General features: G+C 45.3%; 2 protein-coding genes across 3 annotated transcripts in view; one reads left to right on the top strand and one right to left on the bottom strand.

The window, feature by feature from the left end:
• LOC128329785 (serine protease 27-like) overlaps nt 1–6,550 on the top strand; it is a 43,107-nt gene extending 36,557 nt beyond the window's left edge. For both annotated transcript variants that reach the window (XM_053261472.1, XM_053261473.1), the window contains 3 exons: nt 623–894; nt 4,760–4,929; nt 5,806–6,550. In XM_053261472.1, the coding sequence (XP_053117447.1) occupies nt 623–894; nt 4,760–4,929; nt 5,806–6,072 (709 nt within the window). In that variant the 3' untranslated portion in view covers nt 6,073–6,550. The remainder of the gene's footprint in view (nt 1–622; nt 895–4,759; nt 4,930–5,805) is intronic.
• Nucleotides 6,551–8,475: 1,925 nt separating this feature from the next.
• The window catches only part of LOC128330951 (transmembrane protease serine 9-like), a 42,980-nt gene continuing 26,966 nt past the window's right edge, over nt 8,476–24,489 (bottom strand). Inside the window, exons 8-13 of the mRNA XM_053264318.1 lie at nt 16,614–16,640; nt 15,689–15,715; nt 13,443–13,605; nt 11,702–11,973; nt 10,177–10,346; nt 8,476–9,211 (exon numbers count right to left, since the gene is read on the bottom strand). Of these exons, the coding sequence (XP_053120293.1) occupies nt 8,921–9,211; nt 10,177–10,346; nt 11,702–11,973; nt 13,443–13,605; nt 15,689–15,715; nt 16,614–16,640 (950 nt within the window). The 3' untranslated portion in view covers nt 8,476–8,920. The remainder of the gene's footprint in view (nt 9,212–10,176; nt 10,347–11,701; nt 11,974–13,442; nt 13,606–15,688; nt 15,716–16,613; nt 16,641–24,489) is intronic.

Genomic DNA, 24,489 nt, shown 5'->3' with positions numbered 1-24,489 from the left:
TTCTTGGTCGCTGCCCCAAGATTGTGGAATGCGCTCCCTGCTGAGATATGATCCTCCCCATCTCTGGCAATTTTTAAAAAACACCTGAAAACCCATCTTTTCACCCAAGCTTGCCCAGCTTTTTAAAATTGTCTGTTTTTAATTTTATGGCTGTTTTTAAATTGTTGCATTGTTTTAACTTTTATGTGTGTTTTAATTGTTTTTATGTTAACCGCCCAGAGACGAAAGTTTGGGCAGTATATAAGTTAATTAATTAATTAATTAATTAATTAATTAATTAAGATTTTATGTTGCAATTGCCTTGCTTTTTCCCTGTGTTAAGAAAGCTGTGCAGTGGTCAAAAGTTCACAGCTCCTGTTCTACAGTTTGTTTTTGGAGGGGAAAGAGTTGGACGGTTAAAATGTTGGTGGGAAGTAGACATCCCAAACAAAGAAGCTAAAGGCTTCCTTTTTTATACAAATGAAAGCTGAAATTCACGAAGGGGGCTGGAATATCCCCTGAGTGGGCCTCTTCCATCCCCCCCACCTCATGTGGCTAAAATCAGGCCCGGCCACACCCAGCCTCATTTCCCCTAATTCCAGATATAAGACTCTATTCATTGTTTCTCTTCCTTTATTTCTAGGAATAACACAACCTCCAATTTCTCAGTGCTGCTGGGAGCACGGAAGCTCTCTGATCCAGGCCCTCATTCCGTCACCGTTGGCGTGAGTCGCATCGTCCCTAATCCCACATATGAGGGGGATTTGCGGACCGGAGACATTGCCCTAGTGGAGCTGAAAGAGCCAGTGACCTTCTCCCACCGCATCATTCCCATCTGCGTTCCTGATGCCAGGGTCAGATTCCTTCCAAACCAGAAGTGCTGGGTCACTGGCTGGGGGGAAGTGGAAGGCAGAGGTAGGTGCAGAGGGAATGAACTATCACACATGACCAGATGCTCTTATGCTGAACGAGATTCCTTTAGGGCAGAGGTTCTCAAAACTGATTTTCCAGATACTTTTGTACTACAACTCCCATCATCTCCAGGGGATGATGGGAGGTGTAGTCCAACAGTATCTTGGGAACCAGGTTTGAGAGCCTCTGCTTTAGGGGGGGAATCTGGACCACAGTACATGTTAGCCCTGCTAACCGAGCAAAGAGACACCTTTCAAAGTGGTGATTCTCTTATATTTAGCAGGGGGGGAGCAACTGGCCCTCTCCAACCCCAGCACAGCATCCCTCCAGTGGCTGTTGCTAGTGTCTACCATATGTTTCTATTTAGATTGTGACCCCTTTGGGGGCAGGAAGGGAACCATCTTGTTTCTGCATTATTTATTTTTCTATGTAAACCCTTTTGATAATTTTGTTGAAGAGCAGTATATAAATATTCGTCGTCGTCGTAGTAGTAAGTTATGAACCCTGAAGAAAGCTGTCATTGGTGCCAATGGCATTTTCCATTTGTACCTGGGGCTCAATTTTCATCAGGACTGTGGAGACGGATTCGTGCACACACACACACTCTTTCTCCCATGCCACAATCCCAATCCAGATCAGGGCCTCTCACGAGTGCTGTTTAAAACAGAGGCACTATTATGCATCATGTGTACTTTGTCCCTCAGTTATCCTGGACCCTGATGATAAAGGACAAAACCCAGACCTTGCATTTTTCCCAGGGTGATTCTTGCTGCACCTTAGATGAAGCAGCAAGATTCCAACTGGGGGCGGAGGGGAGGCATGACAAATGAGGAGCAAGATCTTTGAGAACCAAGATGGCAGAAACCCTCACACCGAGGGCCATCCCACACAGGCCCATTGCATGGGACTCCAGTGGAACCAGAGATGAGGCTATGCTTCTGTGGCCCCTTATGAAGGCCTGGTTGAGGGCTCGAGGGGAAGCAGATGCAGGGGTTGACTTGCAGTAGAAGACAGCCTGGCAGCAGCTGATGGGGTGAGGGTGCTCGGTGGCCCTCACTTCTTTCAGATAGTGAGCCTCCCATTAGGGCCTGCCATGGACAGCCAGTGAAAATACAAAGCCAAGCCATAAGGGAAATGAGGGTTACTTGCAAAGAGGGAGGGAGATATGACTGTGACCTGTAACAACCCATGAAAGACATTTCGTTGCCACACAAAGCAATCCATGAGATATCTCTATGCAGACCCCTCCACATTTATGAGGAGCTGCCCCCAGCCCTGGCTGACAAACCCATTACACCCAGAAATGAATTGATGGAGCTCTTTTAATATTGGTATAATATGCCCCCAATGGCCAGCCCCTGGGGATAGCTGAGCTGCCAAGTTTGGATTGAAGTCCTCCATTAAAATGGTGGCTGGCATCCATACTAATTTACTAAATAGTCCTACTCAGGGTGTAGTCTAAAGCAGGGATTCTCAACGTTAGGTCCCCAGACGTTATCGGACTTCAACTCCCATAATCCCCAGCACCAGTGGCCTTTGGTTGAGGAGTATGGGAGTTGAAGTGCAATAACATCTGGGGACCCAACATTGAGAACCCCTGGTCTAAAGGACTACTAACTTTCAGTAGGACTTCCTCTAGTAAATTTAGTCAGGATGTCAGCCAATGAGTCAAGGGCCATTTTAAAAACCAAGACTGGCTTTCTTATGCAGAAGAATGAAGTGGTAGAATCCTCAAATACAGTACTACTACTACTACTACCACTACTACAGTATTTGTATAACACTCTTTAACCAAAGTTCTCAAAACAGTTAACATAGAAAAATTAAAAAATGCACAAATAAGACGGTCCCCTGTCCCCAAAGCACTCACAATCAGTGGTGGCTGGTGTGGGCACCTCCAGGAAGCACCTTTAAGTGTAAATTAGTAGGTGCTTACCTCCTGTACCTGAAAGCTTTTCCCAGCAGTGGCACCCAGGACCCACTGCAGCTGAGGATCGGCTCCGCTACTCAGCTGGACTCTGCACATGCCTGGAGGCCATTTGCTGGCCATGCAGATGGCCTCTGCCCACTGAGTGGTGGAGCCGATCCTCTGCCACAGTGGGTGCTGGGAGGTGCGCCACTGCTGGGAAGAGCTGTCAGGTGCGGCAGTACGGGAGGTAAGCACCTACTAACTTACTCTTAAAGCCTCCTCCCAACACCCTATCCACCCCCGGCGGTGCCCACACCAGCCACCACTGCTCACAGACTAAAAAGAAACATAAGGCAGATATCTGCCTCTGGAGGGATGCTGTGCTGGGAATGGATAGGGCCAGTTGCTCTCACCTGCTAACTATAAGAGAGTCACCACTTTAAATGGTATCTCTTTGCTCAGTTAGCAGGGATTAGAATAGACAGTGCCATTTCAGATCACAGATGGGGGGGGGGGTTGCCATATTTGAATGCCCCCTTATGTTTAAAAAAAGAAAACAACCTTTCCTTCCTGCAAGTAGACAACTAGTAGAGCAGACGCAGGGTTGGCTAGAAGCATTCTCCCTGGTATGCTAGTTTACTTCTGGCAAAGAGGGTTTTTTTTAATATGAAGAGGAATACAGGGGTGTAACTATAATGGAGCAAAAGAACCCATGCCCCCAGCTCCTGAGGATTCCCCCCCCCAGGTCCACCCCTCCCTATTTTCTTCATTATCTCCCTCACTGGGGGACTGCCAGAGAGAGAGATGAACAAGAGCCCCCTCTCCCCTAGCTATGCCCCTGGAGGAATATTAAAAAGGCAGCTTTTACCTACAATCTGAAGTGGTGCAGTCCAATCTATCCTATCAGGACTCACCGCTTTATTTTGCTCTTGCATAGCTGATACATTTCCTGTTGTATACGCTTTCATGGCCCAGAGGCCACTTGGTCAGATGCATGAGGTGGTACTTCCAATGGGTAAATGTACAAAGAGAAGAAAGAGATGTCAGGTCAAAAGGTCAGTAATGCAAGAGATAGGTGTGCCTCATTCGTATGCAAAATGCAAATGAAATTGACTTCCTTCCAGTCAAAAGAATAAAAGATCTCTTTGGCGTGGGTGTCTCACCTGGTGATAAACTGACAAAGGAAGATGAATAGTGTACATAAACGTTTCAAGAGGGACAATCACCTTCTGTAGTGAGCAAGCCACTCCCAGTCCCAGAGATAGTGTCTGATCTGATTTAGACAGAAATTCTAACTCACACAGAGGTTTCCCTTTGAAACTGCTTCATTGAAATACAGCAACTTTCAAGTCTGTTACAGAATATCCTGGGCAGGGAGTCAAACCATTAAAAAATGTGCTTAGTTCAGGTTCATTGGTATGTTTTCCCCCAACTCTTCAGTTCCCTCTCAGGTCAGGCACGACAAAAAGTTATTGAATAACCAGTTCAGACTCTCTGAACCAGTTCTGAAGCAATTTAGATATGTTTCTATGCAAAATAATGCAGAATAAGCTATTTTGCTTGAATGTAGCTCTATGAAACGAGTGCAATGATAAATATTTAACCTGAGGAAAACTATATATTGTTTGTTTAAACTATAGCAGCCCACATGTTGCAAAGGTTTATTCAGGAGTTTCCAATTGGCCTGTGATCCTGGGAGACTGTTTTTCTGTTGGTTTCTGAGAGTTGTCATTTTTAATGTCTGGCTTGTATCCCTTAAAATTACAGTTGCCAGCTCTGACTATAGGTATTATTTGAGGGGCTTCTTCCCTGTATTTGCCCCCAACATTTTTCACAATATCAAGCCATTAGCATCTGCAGGATTGCTTTCAATAACCTGGAGATTAATGCCAATTCCTAGAGACTCCTGGTCAACCCTGGAGTATTGCCAATTCTACTGAGAATTATTTCTCCTTTCAGACAGACTCCAAACCTCTGATATTCTACAAAAGCTGGAGGTCCCCATAATCAGCACAAACACCTGCAATGCCCTCTACCACCAGGGCTCCAGTGAGCCCAAAGGGACACAGGACATTAAAAGAGATATGATATGTGCTGGTTTTGCTGCTGGACGACAGGATGCCTGCCAGGTAAGCCTCATATCTGTTTTAGTCTGTATGAAAGTTGTGAGATTCGACCAGGGCCAAAATTACAGAAGTTGGGTAGTGGAGGAAAGAGAAAGGCCTGCCCTTATGGTCACCTTAGCTACTTTTTTTTTAAGTTTATGGGGCAGCCATGCTTTAGTTAATATTGGAAGGAGTCATGGGGTGAAGTTTGTGGATTTCACTGAGGGCCAGTCAGTGTAGACCAAGAGTCCTCAAACTTGGGTCCCCAGATGTTGTTGAACTACAACTCCATTCTCCCCAACCTCAATGGCCTTCTGGCTCGAGATGTTGGGAATTGTCATCCAACAACATCTGGAGACTCAAGTTTGAGAACCCCTGGTGTAGATAATTCTGGGTTCAGTGAACCAAGATCTGATTCTGTATAAGGTAGCTTCATGTGCTCATTTTGGTGGAATGGGAACATTGGATCTCCACTTTCCATCTTTTTCCTCAGAGCAACAATCTCATAAAATTTGTTGTTGACCTTAGCAGAAGGACAAGGAAGAGAGGTGATACCAGCATTCCCCCCAAATTAAGGTGATTGTCTGGAAAGGTCTCATGGTGCTCTATTCATCCCTGCACACACACATCACCACCACCCCTCTAGGAACAGCATAGCAAGACAATTAATGCCATATTTGGTGGCATTAATGAGTAGTGTTGAGGTCATAGTCTTGTGTCCTCCTTAAACAAAGTTCCATCTCTCAAAGTATCAGAGGGCTGTTGCTTTTTCAGCTACCTTCTTCCTCCTACAAACCTTGCACAGCAAATGCATGGCTGGCCAGCTATTAGGCACTTGCTCCCATCCCTAGGTGTAGCTATATTTCCCATAACCCAGGTGGGCTCACTTTCTCTCCACAGGGTGATTCTGGAGGACCACTAGCCTGCCGGATGGGTGACTCATGGCTCCTTGCAGGTGTGGTGAGCTGGGGAGAAGGGTGCGCACAGAAGAACCGTCCTGGTGTTTATGCCCGTGTCACATACTACCAACCATGGATCCACAGCGTAATACCAGAGCTGAAGTTTACAAGCGTGAACACCAGAAGCAGTAACAGTGCATCAACTGTCAGCTTTGGTCTCATCTCCATCATCATATCCACTGTCCTATTGCTGCAGTCTTTGGAGTAGTAGACTCCTTAGAGAAGGGTTGCTGCCCTGCTTCCTGGGAAGAGCTTTTTGCCAATGCTGTATGCCTAGCGAGGAAGAGGATGTGGAGAACATCATAACTGCCAAAGCGAGGCAATGGAAGTGGCCTCAGAATGATTCTGCTACTGGATAGGGGAAATGTGTTTTCTTTCATGGACTCAGTCTTCCATCCCAGGAAGATCTTTTTCTCCAGGATGCCAGAGCAATAGGGCTCACAACTGGATATTGTACCCAGCTCTTGGATTTGCTAAATCACTAGCACTAAGCCACATGTATATTTATTCTCTTATTTATTGTTTGTATCTCTGTGACAATGGACTTTTGTAACATGCATTCTCTTGCAACTCCCCAATCATGTCCCCTGAGTGTGTGAGTAATGGAACCCTGTCTAGGAGGTGGCTCACACATCCTTATCTGTCCCTTTTTTCTTCCCTCACAATAAACTCCTTGAACCTTGGCACCTGGATGGAGCAAAGTGTCTCTTTGTCCTGAGGTAGCACTTATCTGAGGAGATAGGAATGTGAGAAATGCTACTGTGCTGGTTTTTCTTAGGAAATGACTTCAATTGGGGGGGAAGATTTTCCAACATTCCTAGGAAGCAAAATCGTGTGTGTGTGTGTGTGTGTGTGTGTGTGTTTTAATTGTGTTCTTGAACATACAAAAGGCGATCCACTTCTGCTACCACTGTCTTCAGATGTTTGATTTTCCCACTATGCTATTCAATCAAACCAATGTGCTTCACTGCCTTACAGCTGCCGGCCTGCCCTTATGCAAACTGGAGCACTGCAGAAGTCTCTGAGAATATCAACAGACTTAAACTGGTTTAACAAGGCCAAAGGAAACATTATGTGGAAAATCTAAGATTGGGTCTTGAGACTTTTGTTGTTGTTGTTGTTGGTCTTGAGACTTTTGTTGTTGTTGTTGGTCTTGAGACTTTTGTTGTTGTTGTTGTTGCTGCTGCTGATGATGATGATGATAGAGAGCCTAAGTGGGGCTGACAATTTGCTCATAGCAATGGTGCTAGGAGCAGGAAGGGGAGGTATTTACCCCTTTATCTCTGTTCCGTTTTTCCAACCTAATCCACCCACTTCCAAACTGTTGTTGGCCCCACTGAGGGACGGAGGGGATGCAAGTGTAATTGGGCTCACAAACATTCAATCTATCTACCCAGGGAATTCTGGGAAGCATGGCAGTTTTCTGAAAGTGAAACTAGATACTGCAGAGGAGGTCTGTGAACAGTATTTTTTTCCTGAAAAGCAGCTTCAGAGGCTGTTGAGAGGTGAGGAGGGGTTGCTTAACCCTCTCCCTTCTTGCCATCTGTCTTCTCAAAATCCCCTCACAGCTACTTTCTCACTTGCAAAGCGAGAAATATGGGGTTCTCCCGTTCCTCTGTGGTTTGGGGGAGGAGAGGAGAGCTGGTCTTGTGGTAGCAAGCATGACTTGTCCCCTTAGCTAAGCAGGGTCCGCCCTGGTTGCATATGAAAGGGAGATTAGAAGTGTGAGCACTGTGAGATATTCCCCTCAGGGGATGGAGACGCTCTGGGAAGAGCAAAAGGTTTCAAGTTCCCTCCCTGGCTTCTGCAAGAAAGGGCTGAGAGAGATTCCTGCCTGCAATCTTGGAGAAGCCGCTGCTAGTCTGTGAAGACAATACTGAGATAGATAAACCAATGGTCTGACTCCATATATGGCAGCTTCCTATGTTCCACAGTGAACAAACAAAAGCAGTTCCCCTCACTCTTCCATGCAGCCCCTAATAGCTGTGTTTCATATTTAACAAGAAACCAGGAGACTGTTCACTGGTCTGTGTGATGTCTAAGTTTGGCCCTGAGGGGTGCTGCCGAACATCTCAAAGAGCACCCTCATCAAACTACAATTCCAGGATTCTTCAGAAGACCAGTCTGTCTGTGGGGCTGTACTCTCTGTGGCATGGAGGTTAAAACATCTGATGTGTGGACATGTTGTAAATGAAATTCACCATGGGTCTCACTCTCTATCACTTGCACATTGCAGAGCAGGGGCTGAGCTACTGAAATGGCAGCCAGACTGCCAAGCAAGTCCTGTCACGCTTTCAGTGGCGGGGGTGGAATGGTGTTCTGATGCCACCCCTGAGCCCACCCTCCTGCTGCCACTGCCTGATTAAATATATAGAAATATATATAGAATTAAATATATAGAAATAGATGGGGGCAACAAAATGCTGTGCAATACCCACTCTACAAAGGGCCAACTCCAAAATCACCTACAAGTCATTCCATACCTGGGGACAGCTTTGACACTCCCTCTTTCTCCTGCTCTCTTTTAAAGGCTGCTCCTGAGAGAAGACAGCCACAACCCGAAAGAGCGGGAAATTCTACACTACAAAACAGAAATTCCGTAGTCCGCATAGATAGTGCAAATTTGCATATATTCACAAGTTTACATAAGTAGCACCTTTAGGGCAGAATGTGAAAGCCCCCTTTTTTGAACATAAGGGATAATCCACAGAAGGGAGTGAAGAGGCAGAGAGTGTGATGTAAAAATAAAAATAAAAAAGTCCTGCTCCTTCACCAGTGGAATATCTTGCCCTCTCGCCCTCTCCAGTGTGCCTACAAGTCCATAGAGCCCCCATCTTCTTGTTGTTTACAAGACATCGGACTTTCTGGAACTTTCCAACACCTACCCACTCAGGAAGAACTGGGCTCCTGCTAGGTCATCAAGGAAGCAACAGGTCAAGGAGAAGCTATGGAAACTCCCTGTATCTCCAGACATGATTTTGTTGGAAGGTTCCGGGTTCACAGCATGGGGAACAGGGTCATAACAGTTCATCCGGGCGAGGGTGAATAATGCCCTATTATGTCAAAAGGGTCCAGGTGAGGAAGGAGGCTGTGAGGAGAAGCAAGAAGTAGAAATCTTTGGAGACTGGACGGGAGGCAAATGAAGGCTGCATGACTCGGTAGTAGGTGATGTTGACAAGGCCAAACTGAGCCTGAGGGAGGTGTATTTTTATCCAGTCCTCATAGAAGCTGACACGGGTGTAGACTCCCGGGCGGTTGGGGATGGCACACATGTCACCCCAGCTCACAATGCCTGCCACAAACCAGGCACCATCCTCTTGGCAGACCAGGGGGCCCCCCGAGTCACCCTAGGTTGAAAGAAACAGGAAGTGAGTTTTCATAAGCTCCCTCAGACCAGGCCGCAGCCTGCTCCTCATCCATTCTGCTCCAGTTCTGGTGCTGCCATCCATTACCTTAGAGAGCTGGTCTTGTGGTAGCAAGCATGACTTGTCCCCATAGCTAAGCAGGGTCTACCCTGGTTGCATATGAAAGGGGGACTAGAAGTGTGAGCACTATAAGATATTCCCTTCAGGGGATGGAGCCGCCACTCTGGGAAGAGCATCTGGGTTCCAAGTTCCCTCCCTGGCATCTCCAAGGTAGGGCTGAGAGAGATTCCTGCCTGCAACCTTGGAGAAGCCGCTGCCAGTCTGCGAAGACAATACTGAGCTAGATGGACCAATGGTCTGACTCAGTATATGGCAGCTTCCTATGTTCCACCTATTTTCCTTTTCTTCCAGTCCCACTTCTTTAATTTTCAAAAAGTATACCTTATTCAATATCAACATTATACCAAAAAATTCAAATATCTTCCTATCTATCCGTACAAAACCATAATGTTCGCAAATAAAAATACTTAATACAACCCCATATTCCTATATATATTTAAATATTCCACACTAAATACATAATTCTATTACAAAATTCTAACACTTCTCAAACAAACACAGATATGTTTTCCCGATGGGTTATCTGCTATCTATAGTTTCTACCTAACAGAGATATACTGGAGTGACAGCACATTTTTCCCAGATTGCCTCTAAACATGTGCAGAGTGTCCTTCACTCATCACTGGGAAACAAGAAGACTACACATAACTGGAATTAGAGCACAAAGGCATGCAAAAATCACAGCTTTACCAGTCAAAAATTAACAGTGGTGCCCCCATCTGCTGATGTACCTCAAGACCCCTCATAACAAGACCCCCTCATATACTAATCTTGCTCTCCTCTCACCCACACTGCTCTCCTATAGACTCATCAGCATCCACTCTTACCAAACATGCATCTTTTCCTCCTGTGGCATAGCCAGCGCAGATCATGTCGTCCTGGACCTCTCGGATACTGGCTTTGATACCCGTGCCAATATGGTACATGGCATCACAGGCTAATGTGTCTATCAGGGGCAGCTGGATCTGTTGCAGTGTCTTGGGAGCACCTAGGGTAGCTGGAGACAAAAATATGATGACAGGAGAAAGAAAGAGTGGGAAGGAGAAATCAAGCAAGCAAAAACAAGGTACATACTCCTGGCAGGCGGGAATAAATTCTCCTCTATTCACCTAAAACATGGTTGCATTTCTCTTTGTCCACTCCATCCCCTGAATGCCACCTAACCAATCTACTATAAAGTGCCATAGATCCTCTAATTATTAAGTTCTGGTCATACCATATTTACCCACATCTAAGATGAAGTTTTCCCCCAATTCTTACCTTTTTAAATATTGGGGGAGGGTTTGTTCTCCTCTATCCTTTAAGGCATCATCTTACATTCAAAGTCACCTTATATTCAGGTAAATACAGTGGACCATAATAAAGATTGACTTGACTTGACTCCAAGGACCTTACCACTAACGTGACCTTTCCTTAAGCTTCATCATGCCTAAGCACTTCCTGCTTCCTCCTTATAAGCCCCACACCATTCTGACCACCTCCCTATATCCAATTAAGGATTTGCCTTGGGCCACGTCAAATAATACCAGCCCCACCACACGTGAAGAAGGGCTGTCTAAACAAGTATTTGGAGCATGTGTTTAGTAGCAATTTGGATGAACAGCACCCACACATGATCAAGGGATGCACTGGAACGATGTCTGGACATCTGTGGAGGCCAGGTTTATACACATGCTCTTGGTATGCCTTCTTCTTCTTCTTCTTCTTCTTCTTCTTCTTCTTCTTCTTCTTCTTCTTCTTCTTCTTCTTCTTCTTCACTGTGCTGGGGCAGATATCATTTGAACTGACTCTTCTTGAAACACTCAGTGCCATGTCTGAACCACCAGACCTGCATTCTACTTAATGCTTCTCCTCCTTGATGCCCTGTCCATTTTTTAATCTTTCTGTAATTCTCAGTCCAGTTCTCCTTCAATGTCAGCTTCTAACTACTCAGATTCATTAAGTGCAACTCCTTCACTTCTCCACTAAACTCTTCAAACCCTCGGATTCACATGGTCTCTGAATAATTCTTCTCAGCTTTAAACCTCACTGAAGTTTAAATCTCACCTTAATGCTCACCCATGCTATGCCTCCACAACAAGATTGCACAACTTGGGCCTTCCTGCAGGTGTTGGACCACGATTCCCATCATACCTGACTATTGGCCACTGTGGCTAGGGATTATGGGAGTTGGAGTCCAAAAACTGCTAGAGGGCCAGAGTTGTGCCCTGCTCTGCAAAAATGCCATGATGCACACAAGCATTTTGTTCCCATTTCTCCTCCCTTCTTAGCCTAAATTATCTATGTTCCCCCTCTAACTCCCAATTTCCAACTTCCTGATCTTATGTCCCTCATGCCACAATTCCTCCTCACCTCCATATTGTGGGGCTCCCCATCCCGTCACCCAACACAATGTGCCATTTGGGAATTGGACTTTGGCATCTGGGAGGCAGGCCGGGAGGATGCCTTGGGTGAAGTGGACAGGTTGCTCCAGCTGGGCCAGAGCGATATCCCCACTGCTCCCATCGGTGACATAGTCCTCGTGCAAAATCACCTGGGAAAGTCTCAGCCACAGAGCATTGGAGTCTGGGTTCGAGAGCTGATAGTTCCCTAGGTTTGCTCGGTAATCAGAGAGTGCAGCATTGCTATTGAGAGAAACAAACAAGAGTCAGGATTTCTGGGATTCTGGATGGGAAATAGGTACATATTGTATAGTAGTTACTCAAATTATCATTCGTACTATGCCCACATCTGACATGCTTTCCCAAGCCATCATCCATTCTGAGTGCCTAGGGCTCTAAACGACTACCAGCACCCCAGTCCTGGCTGCCAGATTTATTTATCTCCCTAGGCAACCAGACAGAGCACTGTGCACCATGTTTATTTACATGTGGCAGCCATTTTGCTTTATCAGTTTGTTTACCTGTGGCAGCCATAGCACATAAACAGCATCCTTTAAAAAAAACCATGCAAACCCGATGGTTGCCTACAGCATGGGAAATTGTGTTTTGGATGGCAAGGGGGATGGGGAAATGGGGCAGGAGCTCAGCAGACCTGCCATTTTATTTAATTATTATTTTATTTTTATTACATTTATATCCCACTCTTCCTCCAAAGAGCCCAGAGTGGTGTCATGGTTATCTTTATCCTCACAACAACCCTGTGAGGTAGGTTAGGCTGAGAGATAAATGACTGGCCCAGAGTCACCCAGTGAGCGTCATGGCTGAATGGGGATTTGAACTTGGCTCTTCCTGGTCCTAGTCCAGCACTATAACTACTACACCACTCCTAGTTTTACTTCTAGGGGAGAATGAAGGCAGATAAAAGTTGAGGCTTGTGAGTGCGCTGAAAATATGGCGTTCGATCTTCAGCCTATTGAGCTGAGAGACAAAGGGGCCAAGAGTCATCCTTCCAGTTACTTGCCTAGGGAAAGAAGAAAAACTAAAAGGAGGAAAAATTCTTCAAGTGTTACAGGCTGACATCCTCACTAAGGAAGCCTCCATGAGCTGTAAAGAAACACCCAGGCTGCAGAGAGTTCCCAGAGTACCGCAGCACAGAACACAGAGGGTGGGGGGCACAATTTTCTCCAATCTCCGCTTCCCCTGGGAATGCCTTGCACCACCCAAAAATATGTCCTTGGGGGCTGTGGAACCCTCAGAGACATGTTGTTGGGTGATGTGGGGCCTTTCTGGGGGAAGCAGAGATTGGAGACAATTGCTCCACTCCCACTCTCCATGCTGCAAAAGCTAAGAAAGCTCTCCGCAGCATGGGCATATCTTCTCGGTGCACGGATGCTTCCTTAGTCAGGCTGTTAGCTGTTATGTTTTTTTTATTATTGTGTCCAACGTGTTTCATGCAATTCCTTCGTCAGGGGTTGTCCTGATTGCTCAGAAACTCTGCTGGGATCTTACAGCTGTATTCTACAAGGAAGGACCTTGAGCTCATCCAAACAGTCCCTGGGCATTATTTATTTATTTTATTTGTATTTGTTTATCAAATGTATATACCGCCCAAACTTTCGTCTAATAAAAACAGAACGGCAGTTTGAGAAAGGATTTTCTCCTTTTACTTTTTTTTTCTTGGGTTGGGTGTCCCCCTCTTGTTTCTGACTTACCCCGGGAAGCAATGGGTTGCTGTCAACACCCACTCAGCATTGATGAGGGTTCCGCCACAGATGTGCTTTTGCTTATACTGGAGACTGACTTGCCATGGCCAAGCCCCATAAGAGGAATCCTCTCCTCCTACAATGCGGTTTTTAGCCACCACCTGGCCACACACTGGCAGAACAAGAGAGAGAGAGAGAGAGAGAGAGAGAGAGGAGAGATAGGGTTGTGAGAGAGCCAAAAATCTGACCTGAAGTGTCAGAATCAGAGCTTTCTCCTCAAGATTTCCAGGCAAGTAATCTCTCAAAGAGCAAAGGGGCAGGTTATTGTTCATACTACTACTACTACTACTACCACCACCACCATTACTACTACTACTACTATGAATATTTATATACCACTCTTCAACCAAAGTTCTCAACGTGGTTTACATAGAAAAATAAACAATGCATAGATAAGATGGCTCCCTGTCCCCAAAGGGCTCAAGGTCTGAAAAGAAACATAAGGCAGATACCAGCAACAGCCACTGGAGGGATGCTGTGCTGGGATTGGATAGGACCAGTTGCTCTCCCCACCCCCACCCCGCTAAATAAAGAGAATCGCCACTTTTAAAAGGTATCTTTTTGCCCAGTTAGCAGGGAGAACACCCTTCTACTTCTTCATTTTTCCAAACAATCATTAAGCACTGCATCAGGTTTTAGCTTTTGCTATTAGCTCCATCTTCTTGGTTCATGACCCTGGGGGTTTCCAGATGGAGAAAACTCCCATTTTAAAAACAGAAGTTCTTACCACTTCTCTACTTATCATCCAGATGGCATCCTTGACATTGTGCAATTTTGCAACACCATCTGCTGGCCATTTGCTGTCAATCTGCAATGAAAATTTGTCTCAAAAACCTTGATTTTCACCATGGATTGGCAGCAGATGGCACTGAGAAATTGCATGAAGGCCAAGGACATCATCTGGATGATCAGAAAAATTGTAAGAATGTCTGTTTTAAAGCAGTGCATTTCTCCACCTGGAAACACCCTCTGCCTCTGATGTGCCAGCTGTGACCTTAGTGCTTCTGGAAGCCCTCGCTAGAATGCCCATGCTCTGACAGGCCCCACCCCTCAACTCCTAGGCTCTGCCCACTTTTCAAGGTCTGAACATCAAGAATCTAGAAAGGGAAAGCACACATTTGCTGATGACAAATTGGCAGGAAATTGCTCTCCATCCTTAAGCAAGCAAGCCTGCATACCTGCCATATGCATCTGTGTGTACGGGTTATCATCTACAGACAACATGAATTGAAGCTCCTAGCTTGAATCTGTTTGCAGAAATCCCAAGGTATAGATCTAGCACCCAATCTGTAATTTCAAGAAGACTCATTGTGCAGATTTACATCTCTGTCTATATGGGAATGGGGCCATAGCTCATTGGTAGAGCATCTGCTTTGCCTCCCAGAGGTTTCAGGTTCAATCCCTGGCAGCATCTCCATAGAAGGCTGAGGGAGACTCCTACGTGAACGTTAGAGGAGAGCTGGTCTTGTGGTAGCAAGCATGACTTGTCCCCTTAGCTAAGCAGGGTCCACCCTGGCTGCATATGAAAGGGAGACTCGAAGTGGGAGCACTGCAAGATATTCCCCTCAGGGGATGGAACCACTCTGGGAAGAGCAGAAGATTCCAAATTCCCTCCCTGGCATCTCCAAGATAGGGCTGAGAGAGATTCCTGCCTGCAACCTTGGAGAAGCCACTGCCAGTCTGTGAAGAGAATACTGAGCTAGATGGACCAATGGTCTGACTCAGTATATGGCAGTTTCCTGTGTTCTTAACCCTTGGAGAGCCACTGCCAGTCAGGGTAGGTGATACTGAGAGAGAAGGACCAATGAACAGACTCTGTATAAAGCAGCTTCCTGCCCATTTTATACTCATAATAATCTTGCAAGGTAGGTTAGGCTGAGAGACAAGGGCAGGCCTAAGGCACCTAGTGAGCTTTATGACAGAGTAGAGACCTGAACCTGTGTCTCTTCCTAGTCCTAGTCTGACCACATCACAGCACTGCCAAATTTAAGGTTTTTAAAAATGAGTTTAATGCATGCAGTATCTACACGCCTCACCACCAGGGCAGCCAACTTTCTTCTTGGCTGGGCTCCTGTGCCTAAGAACTGGATGACTGTTTAAAAAAATGCACAGGAGAAGAGTTTCCCATCACCATTACTATGATCCCAGAGCTGTGGTTTTCACTGAGAAAGCCACCCTTCCTGAATATCACTTACTTGTCTGAGTGCCATTTTCTGCATCTTCTAGAAACAGAGAGAGAAGACACACCATTGTGATTCACCATGTTTATACTGGATGCTTCAAAAGTCCATTGCAAGGCTAAAGTGTTTTGCTTTTGCATAGCTAGGACCAAATTGAACAACACACGCACTCCGTGACCATATATTTATCCAGAATCATAACCCTCTTTGCCACAAAGAGGTCTTTTTAAAAAAAAAAATCTACTGTATTTTTCATTTCATTTATTTTAAAATATTTATATCCCACTTGTCTGGCATAACAACTGCTCAAAGCATCTCAGAAATACATTTGAAACACATTTAAAACAAGCTGGGCAGTGGTGATGGGACATTCCTAGCTCAAATTAGGAGGGGAAAGAAGGGTTCCCCAGAAGGGTGAGGAGGGAAGAACCAATGCCATGCCCAAGCAGGGCAAGGACGAGTAATGATAGTGGATGGCAGAGTGGTGGGGACCTAGCACTTGCTGCCCCCCTGTGCCCCTCCCCACACCCACGCCAGAGGGGACAAGCCTCACCCTGCCTCATAGAAGGACCATCCCTGAAGGGGCCAATAGAATTTTCCAAGGAAGAGAATTCCAGACCCTGGGAGCAACTGACCAAACAGGTCCTGCCCTGCATACCTTCCCACCTCATTTTAGCTGGGGGAACTCAGACCTGGGCCTCAGCCAAAGGGAAAGCCTAAGAGAACAGGTAGGTTCACTTGGGAGGAAGAGGCCCTGGAGACATTCTGATCCCAGCCCCTTTCAACCCTTATCATTACAACAAGAGCAGCATCAGAACACCACAGGCCATTTCCTCTGTGCTGATGGGAATATGCCCCAGGGCCTAAACGTCAATTAGCCTATTGGCTGCAAAGTTCAAACAAAATGTATTTTCAAAAGTTCCAGCTGAGAGGTACTCACGGCTCTGGGCTTCATTTTCCAGGACACCTGGGTGAAGAATGAAGAAGTGTCGTCAGAGGCGAAGTTGGGGAACCAGATGGTTCGGTATAAACAAGAACCAGGAAGATAAACTAAACAAAATCGACAGGGGAACAAAAATGTCAACACTTTTGTTGACCAAACCAACATGTGGCTTTTACGCAATCCGTGCTTTCAGGTAACAAGGGCCCCATGTAGGATAATAACAGGGAGGGGCAGAGAAGAGACCAGAATCTTGTGATGCCTCAAGGCTTCTGTGCACCTGAGGCAGGTAAATGTTTACCTCCCTTTTTTTTTTTTTGCACCTTCCTTCTCTTTTCCTCCTCCCTTTTTAAAAGCAGGGGGCAGGAGGGCATATTGCCACCTCATTGGGAACCCAATAATCTGCCGCCTGAGGCAACCACTTCACCTCGCCTCATGGAAGGGCTGCCCCTGCTAGGATCTATTGATACATGTGGGTGCCTTGCAGTTGATCAGCAAGAGTTTCTACTACCAAATTGATTAACAACAGGAGCACTGGGGGAAAAAACGTTTTTCCTAAGGCCAAACTTTAAACATTTGCTTTGGTCCTGTGTCGCTCTTTCTTTTTTTTAAAGTAGCAGCTGTGGGGGGAGTGCAATCTTGACTGACTGCCGCTGCATGGAGGGAGCAAAGGATTAAAGCCTTCCCACACACAGTGGCGGCCAGTGCCAGTGGGGTGGCTGGAGCTGGAGGGTGGGGCTGGTAGGCACAAATGAGCTTCATTTGCATCTCTCTCTCCCACCCACCCTGCCCCATCTGCATCTCTCTCTCTCTCTCCCTCTCTCTCTCTCCCTCTTTCTTTCATTTCATTTCACCTTTGCTTTAACTGGAGCTGTGCAGGCTGATCATTTGCTGGCAAATCACCAGCCCACACTGCTCCAGTCAAAACTGGAGTGGGGTGGAAAGAGAAGGGAGATGGGATGGGGACACACAGCAGGGGTGGGGTGGAAAGAGAGAGGGAAAGAAATGCAGCCATGGCCCATTTGCCCCCGCCAACCCCACAGTCAGCCTCCACCAACCCTACCAGCACCAGCTGCTACCTCTCCCACGCAATCCCAATCCAGACTGAGGAATCCTACAGATGCTATTCGGCAGGGCAAAGGGACACACAAGGTCAGTGCACATGTTAAAAGTAATGTGCAGTTTGACCTTAAATTAAAGGTAAAGTGTGTCATCAAGTCGATTTCAACTCCTGGCACCCACAGAGCCCTGTGGTTTTCTTTTGGTAGAATACAGGAGGGGTTTACCTCCTCCCACACAGTATGAGATGATGCCTTTCAGCATCTTCCTGTATCACTGCTGCCCGATATATGTCCACCCCTTGAGCCACTATTTTGCAGTTGGCACTGGATGGACCCTGGGGTTCTAGAAAGAAAGAGGTTTATTCTGCAAACCTGAGGTATGGCCACCTCTGATGAGATTAGGGAAGCCTGGATTAAAATCTCTTCTAGCTGTGATGTTCATTAAGAGACCTTGGGCCAGTCAATGAGGCTATTCACACACACACACAATACTGGGCTAAGGGAGACCAGCCCGGTTTTGCACTTGCGTGTGAACTTCTGGGACCATGCCTGATCCTGGCGGCACTACATTGGCAAACCCACTTGTGGTCCCACCATTCTAAATGAGCACTCTCCTAACCCGTGTATTTGATTGTGTGTCAGCTGCGGCTGCTTACAAAGCAAGCACATATTTCCAAAAAGAGAGGTGTCAAGGCTCAGGACTACCTGCCGCTCAAACCCTGTGACCTGGAAGTCCTAAACTTTAACCTAGGTGTGTGGAATCTGGGCAGTGATTACTCAGTGGTGAAGAAATGCACTCTGTATATGCTAAGGGAACTCATTTCTTCATTACTAGATTTTTAAAAAAAAATTACCAAAGCAAATGGAGAGCTAGGAAACCATGCAGGTATACCATGGAGGTATTGATGCACACTGGTGCCTTCTCTTCAGATATTGACATAAAATCCTGTGGGGGTACACTGAAATATGCCTGGGGTTTCTAAGGGTTATCTCTTGCAGTGCGGGGTGAGGAAAGGGAGAGATTATTCAGGGATTGTCGGTCATCTTGCAATATAGATGAACCCCGTTATCCACAGGGGTTCCATTCTCCACTACCACCACGGATAATAGAACTGCGGATAACAGGGCATTAAGGCAATGTTAATGCGGGGGGGGCACTTTAGGTTCCTGGAGGCTGGGGATAGGGCAAAAATCAGCAAAAACCACCAAAAGGGGGGAGTGCCCTACCATGCTCCTTGGGTCTCCAGCTGTCTAGGAATGCCCCCCAAGTCCAAATCCCCCCATTTTTCCACCAAAAAAATCACGGAAAATTTGTTGTTGTTTTTTAATGAGCCACAAAATGGCTCCTCTTCTGACAATGGTGCCGAAAATAACCTCAGAGGTCATTCCCAGCCACCCCGACACCGTGAATATGTGAAATTGACCCTTTAAATACCCTTCTCCCCCACGTAAACCAAGTTCAGGTGTCAATTACCCGGCCACGGATTTGCGGAGCCGCAGTTGTCGGGCCCACGAATAGCAAGGTTTGCCTGTACACCTTTACCTTCCCCCCGCCCAAGAAAATGTATGAGTTGAGCCTTTGAGAGTCTGATAGCCATTTGAGCCACGTTCCAAACGACATCTTTTGATAGATACATTTGGAGCATGGTGTTATCATAGGTGGAAAATTGTGAGGCTGTTTATAGAGTTCACTTATAATATGCACACTTGCCATATGTTTAAAGCCAGTACCACAGAGCTTCTGATTGAAATCAACTAAAGTTTCTCTATCTTGGACTCAGTCTTCACAGAGAACATAAGAGGGAAGTGTGTTGTATGTGAAGACTGAGTAGTAAATGTGCATCTGGACATTACCACTTCACACTGCAGGTGGGATTTCACATGACTGAGTGCTCCTCCATTTATTTGTTGTTGTTGTTGTTGTTGTTTTTAAATCCCTGTAGAAAGAAAACTAGTATGTCAGGGAGAAGGCTAGGCTACAACCATTCTCCTTAAACAGCTAGTTGTCTAAGTGCAGGGATTTTCTATTTTACTTTTTTTTTTTCCCCATGAAGGAAAATTCAGTCATATAACCTCCCACCTGCAATCTGAAGTAGTAAAATCCAGATACAAGTTTACCAGGGCCTGATGTTTGGTTTTATTGTCTTTTTCTTGGTAGCTTAATGTGTGGCTCAAACATATACATGTTTAGGACAACCTTATCCTGAATTCCTTGCATGAAGAGCCTGTTGTGAATCTAATGTTTGAAACAGAAGTAAATGACCTGACCAAAATCAACTCTTTGAGCAGTATATTTTTTTTCTGCAAAAGGTGGGTGTGCCCATCTCATACAGCTTGAAGGGTCACAAATGTACTACGGGTGACCTGTAACCACAGTCTCAGCCTACTTACTTCTCATGGCCTGAGAGCCAAGCTGAACATGATACAGGAAAGCTTTAAAATTCAAAGCAGCTGCATCCGGCTGCTAATTTGATTGAGGAAGTAGCATTGGCAGAGAGGGTGGTTAAGGATTTACCTGTAAAGTGTTTCCTTGATCTAAATCCCCACCACACCTCCAAAGCTACTGTTTGTTCAACAAGGGGGAAAAGATAGGTACCAATGCTCTGTTTTCTCCTCCACCCCTAAGCAAAGGTGCTGAGCTGAGAGGTGAGGGAGAAAACAGAGCATTGGTACCTATCTTTCCCCCCTTGTTTAACAAACAACATCTCTCTCTCTCTCTCTCTCTCTCTCTCTCTCTCTCTCTCTCTCTCTCTCCCTCTGAAACAATGTAGGAGGGAACATTTAACACCCCTTCTCCTAGTGCAGTTTGCCCATCAACTCAATGGTCCCATGCAGCTGCTTTGAAGTTTTATTTTTTAGAAAGGTGAGGGGCTCTAGGGGTCTGCACGAACCAGTATGCACAGACTGCCGAACCGGTTTGAAAGACCGGCATTCAAGCCGGTTCGGCGATGGGGGGGTTGCCTTTAGGGCGCAGGGAGGACCCACTTCTGGTCTGATGTGCACCGGGGTGGCAAGAGGGTATACAGCTGCCCCATGAGACCATTTTTTGAAGCAACGCCATCAGGGATTATGTGGCGGGGGAGGTAAGAGCACCCTCCCCATGCCTTAAAGGCAACCACCGCCAAACCAGCCCTACTTCCACCTATTTTCCTTTTCTTCCAGTCCCACTTCTTTACTTTTTCAAAAAGTATACCTTATTCAATATCAACATTATACCAAAAAATTGCCCCACTATGGTATTTACAATTGGTGGATGCCTCTTTGCTGGGCTGACAGTATCATTACACACCCCCAGTCAGGAATTCTAGCTCCTAGGAACCCTTCTCCTCCCAGCAGGGGTGTATCTAGGGTGGGGCAGGCAGGGCACGTGCCCCAGGCACCACTTGAACGGGGCGCCATTTTGTAGAATTATTTTTTTTTAAAGGCTGCCAAAAATAAAATGGCCACTGCGCATGCTCAGATGGCCTCTGTGAGGCCCTAGGCCATGCCAGGCCTTGCAGAGGTCATTTGAGCATGCATGGTGGCCATTTTGTTTTCAGTGACCATTTTTAAATATATATATTTTTAAAAAAATGGCTACCGCACATGCTCAGTTGGTCCCTGCGAGGCCCTAGAGGCCAGTGGGGGGAGGGCAGACCCCCCCCCCACGGCCTTTAGGAAGCCCCCGAACGGGTTACAGGTTAAAAAAAAAATTTTTTTAATTAATATAATATAAGTCACTCACACATATTCAGATTGGCACTATGTACAGAGAATTGGGGCTTGTGAATAATGAGCTGAAGTTTATGAGCTAGGATTGTATCCATTTGCTCTTACTTTGCTTCTTGTGATAAGTGAGTTAAATGTGATGTCTTAATAAAATGGTTATTAATGGTGAGTTTGTCTCTGAATCAGTGTGAAATCTGTATTATTAAGGCCCACTGGGAGTTTCTTGCTGTCTTTCTCTCATTTTAAATGTCTTTCTGAAATACTAGAATATATTCCAAGCAGTGACACACTTTACTCTGCATATCCTTTAATTATTTTCAGAGTATCTGGGAAAAGTCAAATTCTCCATTGATTTTTAAAACTGATGTAATGGTGATGCTACAATACATAGTAGAGAATTATACAGGCACTTCTGTTTAGTTTTCCAAGTACACCTCAACATAGTATTTGGGTATTTCATGAGCCCCAGAATACTAAAATTTGTAGTTTTCCAGCATTTTTTGGTCTGGCTACGTCCACTGCTAAATAGTTTTTTAAATATTAAAAGATTAACAAGCTTGACTTGTATTTTTCAGCTGATATTATAGTAAAGTTATCTGAAAGATGGGTGTCAGATGTTTGGACAAGGTGCGCAATTTCAGTGTTTGCCCTGGGCGCTATTTTCCCTAGATACGCCTCTGCCTCCCAGAGCTGGGGGAGGGGCAGAACCCAGGAGTCCAGCTGCTTGACTTTTGCCTTTGCCCTATATTTTACTGCATACATGCACAACAGTTGCACCTATGCATTCTGGTCTAGTAAAATGGACTCTGAATGCCATAAACTTCCAGTCTCTGCCACAACTGAGAGAATCAAGGAGCAGAATGTACTGAAAGAATGAAGAGCTTTCTAGCACTCTTTCATCAATCATAGCACAAGCACAAAAGAATCAGGAAGGGATCTCCTAATCTGCATCAAATAATCTGAAATATCCACCTAGCTCTCCATACTAAACCAAGCAACCTTGGCTTCTTGTCCTACTTGCTTTAGACCACCCCCAGGAGATGATCAACAGCTTCCCAAAATATATGGCACAGCATACTGTTTTAGAGCTCCATACCCCTATGGAATAGCAATTCATACAGTCCCTATACAACTGTGTTTGGAACAGAAGTGGCAGAGACAATCCACACATTCTACCCACTAGGCTCTGCTTCTACCCTCTTAGACCTCATAGTGAACCTGAAGAATAGGAACTCTTCTTCTGCAGCCACAATCTCTTTCCAGGAGTTTCTATGCTCCCAGACACCCCTGCTGTGTTGAGAACCACCACTGCTTTTCCCCAGACAAACAGGCAACTTGACTCCCCAAAATTCATGAAGTTACTTACCCTGGATCAGGGGGAGTACGGAGAAGCAAAGGAAGGGGAAGAGGGGGTTCCTCATACTGCAGAGAAGCACTGCTTCACCTCCAAGGGAGCAGGGCAATGTCAAATTTATAAGCCTCCAGGTTTGATTCTGTGACCAACTAAGAGCATAGCAAGTACTCAAGCAGTTCCTGGGAGAATGTGATCCAACCTGTCTGCCCACCCAGTCATTTTATGTCCCCTCCAGGTAAGCACGCCCCACTGGTCTTTTTTCCCCTCCCAGCCAGGTCAGACTTGGCTGATACATGTGTCTGAGTCTCGACAATGCCAGAGTCCAAGAAATAAGATCCAGCTCCAAGAAATAAGCTACAGTTCCAAGCAAAACAATAATCCATTTTGCTCTTCCCTAGTCTGAAACTACAAACCTGTTCACCTGTCTTTTCCTATATACATATCGCAGTGCTTAATCCATCTCCATATTGTTATCACAAGACCGGACAGCATCAGACATGCCAGCCAGGGCTTGTCGTCTACACATTTGCTGCTGTGATATATCATCATGACATAATCTGCCTACAAAGCAGATACGCAAACAATGAGCTGCAGCCACATCCGCATTCCAACCTGTACAGGTTGGCCATGAACATAACCTGATATTTCCTAGAGTGCTTTGCTGCAGGCAACCCCAGAACCCACTTGACAAGGCACATGGCAGGAGAGACATAAAGATGAACCTCCCGCTAGAAAAACAGCAACTCTTTAAGTCCATTGGATTTCAAATGTCATAATTCAATTTTATTTTTGAATGCTTACAAAATTAATACTTACAGAATTTCATATGCATGGAAATGATGTCTTCACAATGCCACCTCATTTCTCTAAACCAGGGGTTCCCAGTGGTTACCAGGGGTTGCCAGATGTTACTGGACTACAACTGTGTCTGCAAAAAACCTTATAGGGTCCCAAAAATAACACTGATGGAAAAGAAGGAGCCCCAAAATATAATCTGCTCCTTAATCTGCTTGAATTTATTTTAGTCAGAAATATAGATAGAATTATAAACTAAACAACATAGATCCACAATCTATAACTCCACTATGCAAAAAAGATATGGCATATGGTCATAAATATAACCCACATATTCCATGGACAATCAATTAACAAAATTAACTCTGTTATGAACATCAAAGCCATCACAGAAATATGTTTTAAAATCCTTGTATTGTGAGATATTGAAAGAGTCTCAAAGGATGTTTCTTGTGTAGTTCTGATGTGTTTCCAAAGGAATTTTTCATATTTCTTTGTCGGATATAAACAATTAAATGTTCCTCATGAAGCTTGACCTCTCATCATATGGAGATTCTTGATAATCCTATACCACAAGCTAGACACGTTTAAACTAAAAATATAGTCTTCGTTGATGGCATTAGTTAAAACAAATCACACTCCTTATAATCCAATGTAGTCACTTAAAAATATAATGTTGAAATCTCATCATAACAGAACTGTATCTACAAACATCCTTTCCCTCTTCTCTTTGTAGATTACATTGGATTACAAGGTGCATGATCTGCTTTAATTAATGTAATGATTGTACATGGAATATCTGGGTTATATTTATGACTACATGCCATACATTTTTTGCATCGTGGAGTTCTAGAATGTGGATGTACATTGTTTAGATTATAATCCTATCTATATTTCTGATTAAAATAAGTTTGAGCAGATTGAGGAGGAGATTATATTTTGGGACTCCTTCTTCTCC

Source organism: Hemicordylus capensis, chromosome 6 (genome assembly GCF_027244095.1).
Source record: "Hemicordylus capensis ecotype Gifberg chromosome 6, rHemCap1.1.pri, whole genome shotgun sequence".
NCBI classification, from domain to species: Eukaryota; Metazoa; Chordata; class Lepidosauria; order Squamata; family Cordylidae; genus Hemicordylus; species Hemicordylus capensis.
The sequence above is the reverse complement of the archived record's forward strand: the minus strand, read 5'-3'. Positions and strand labels throughout refer to the sequence as shown.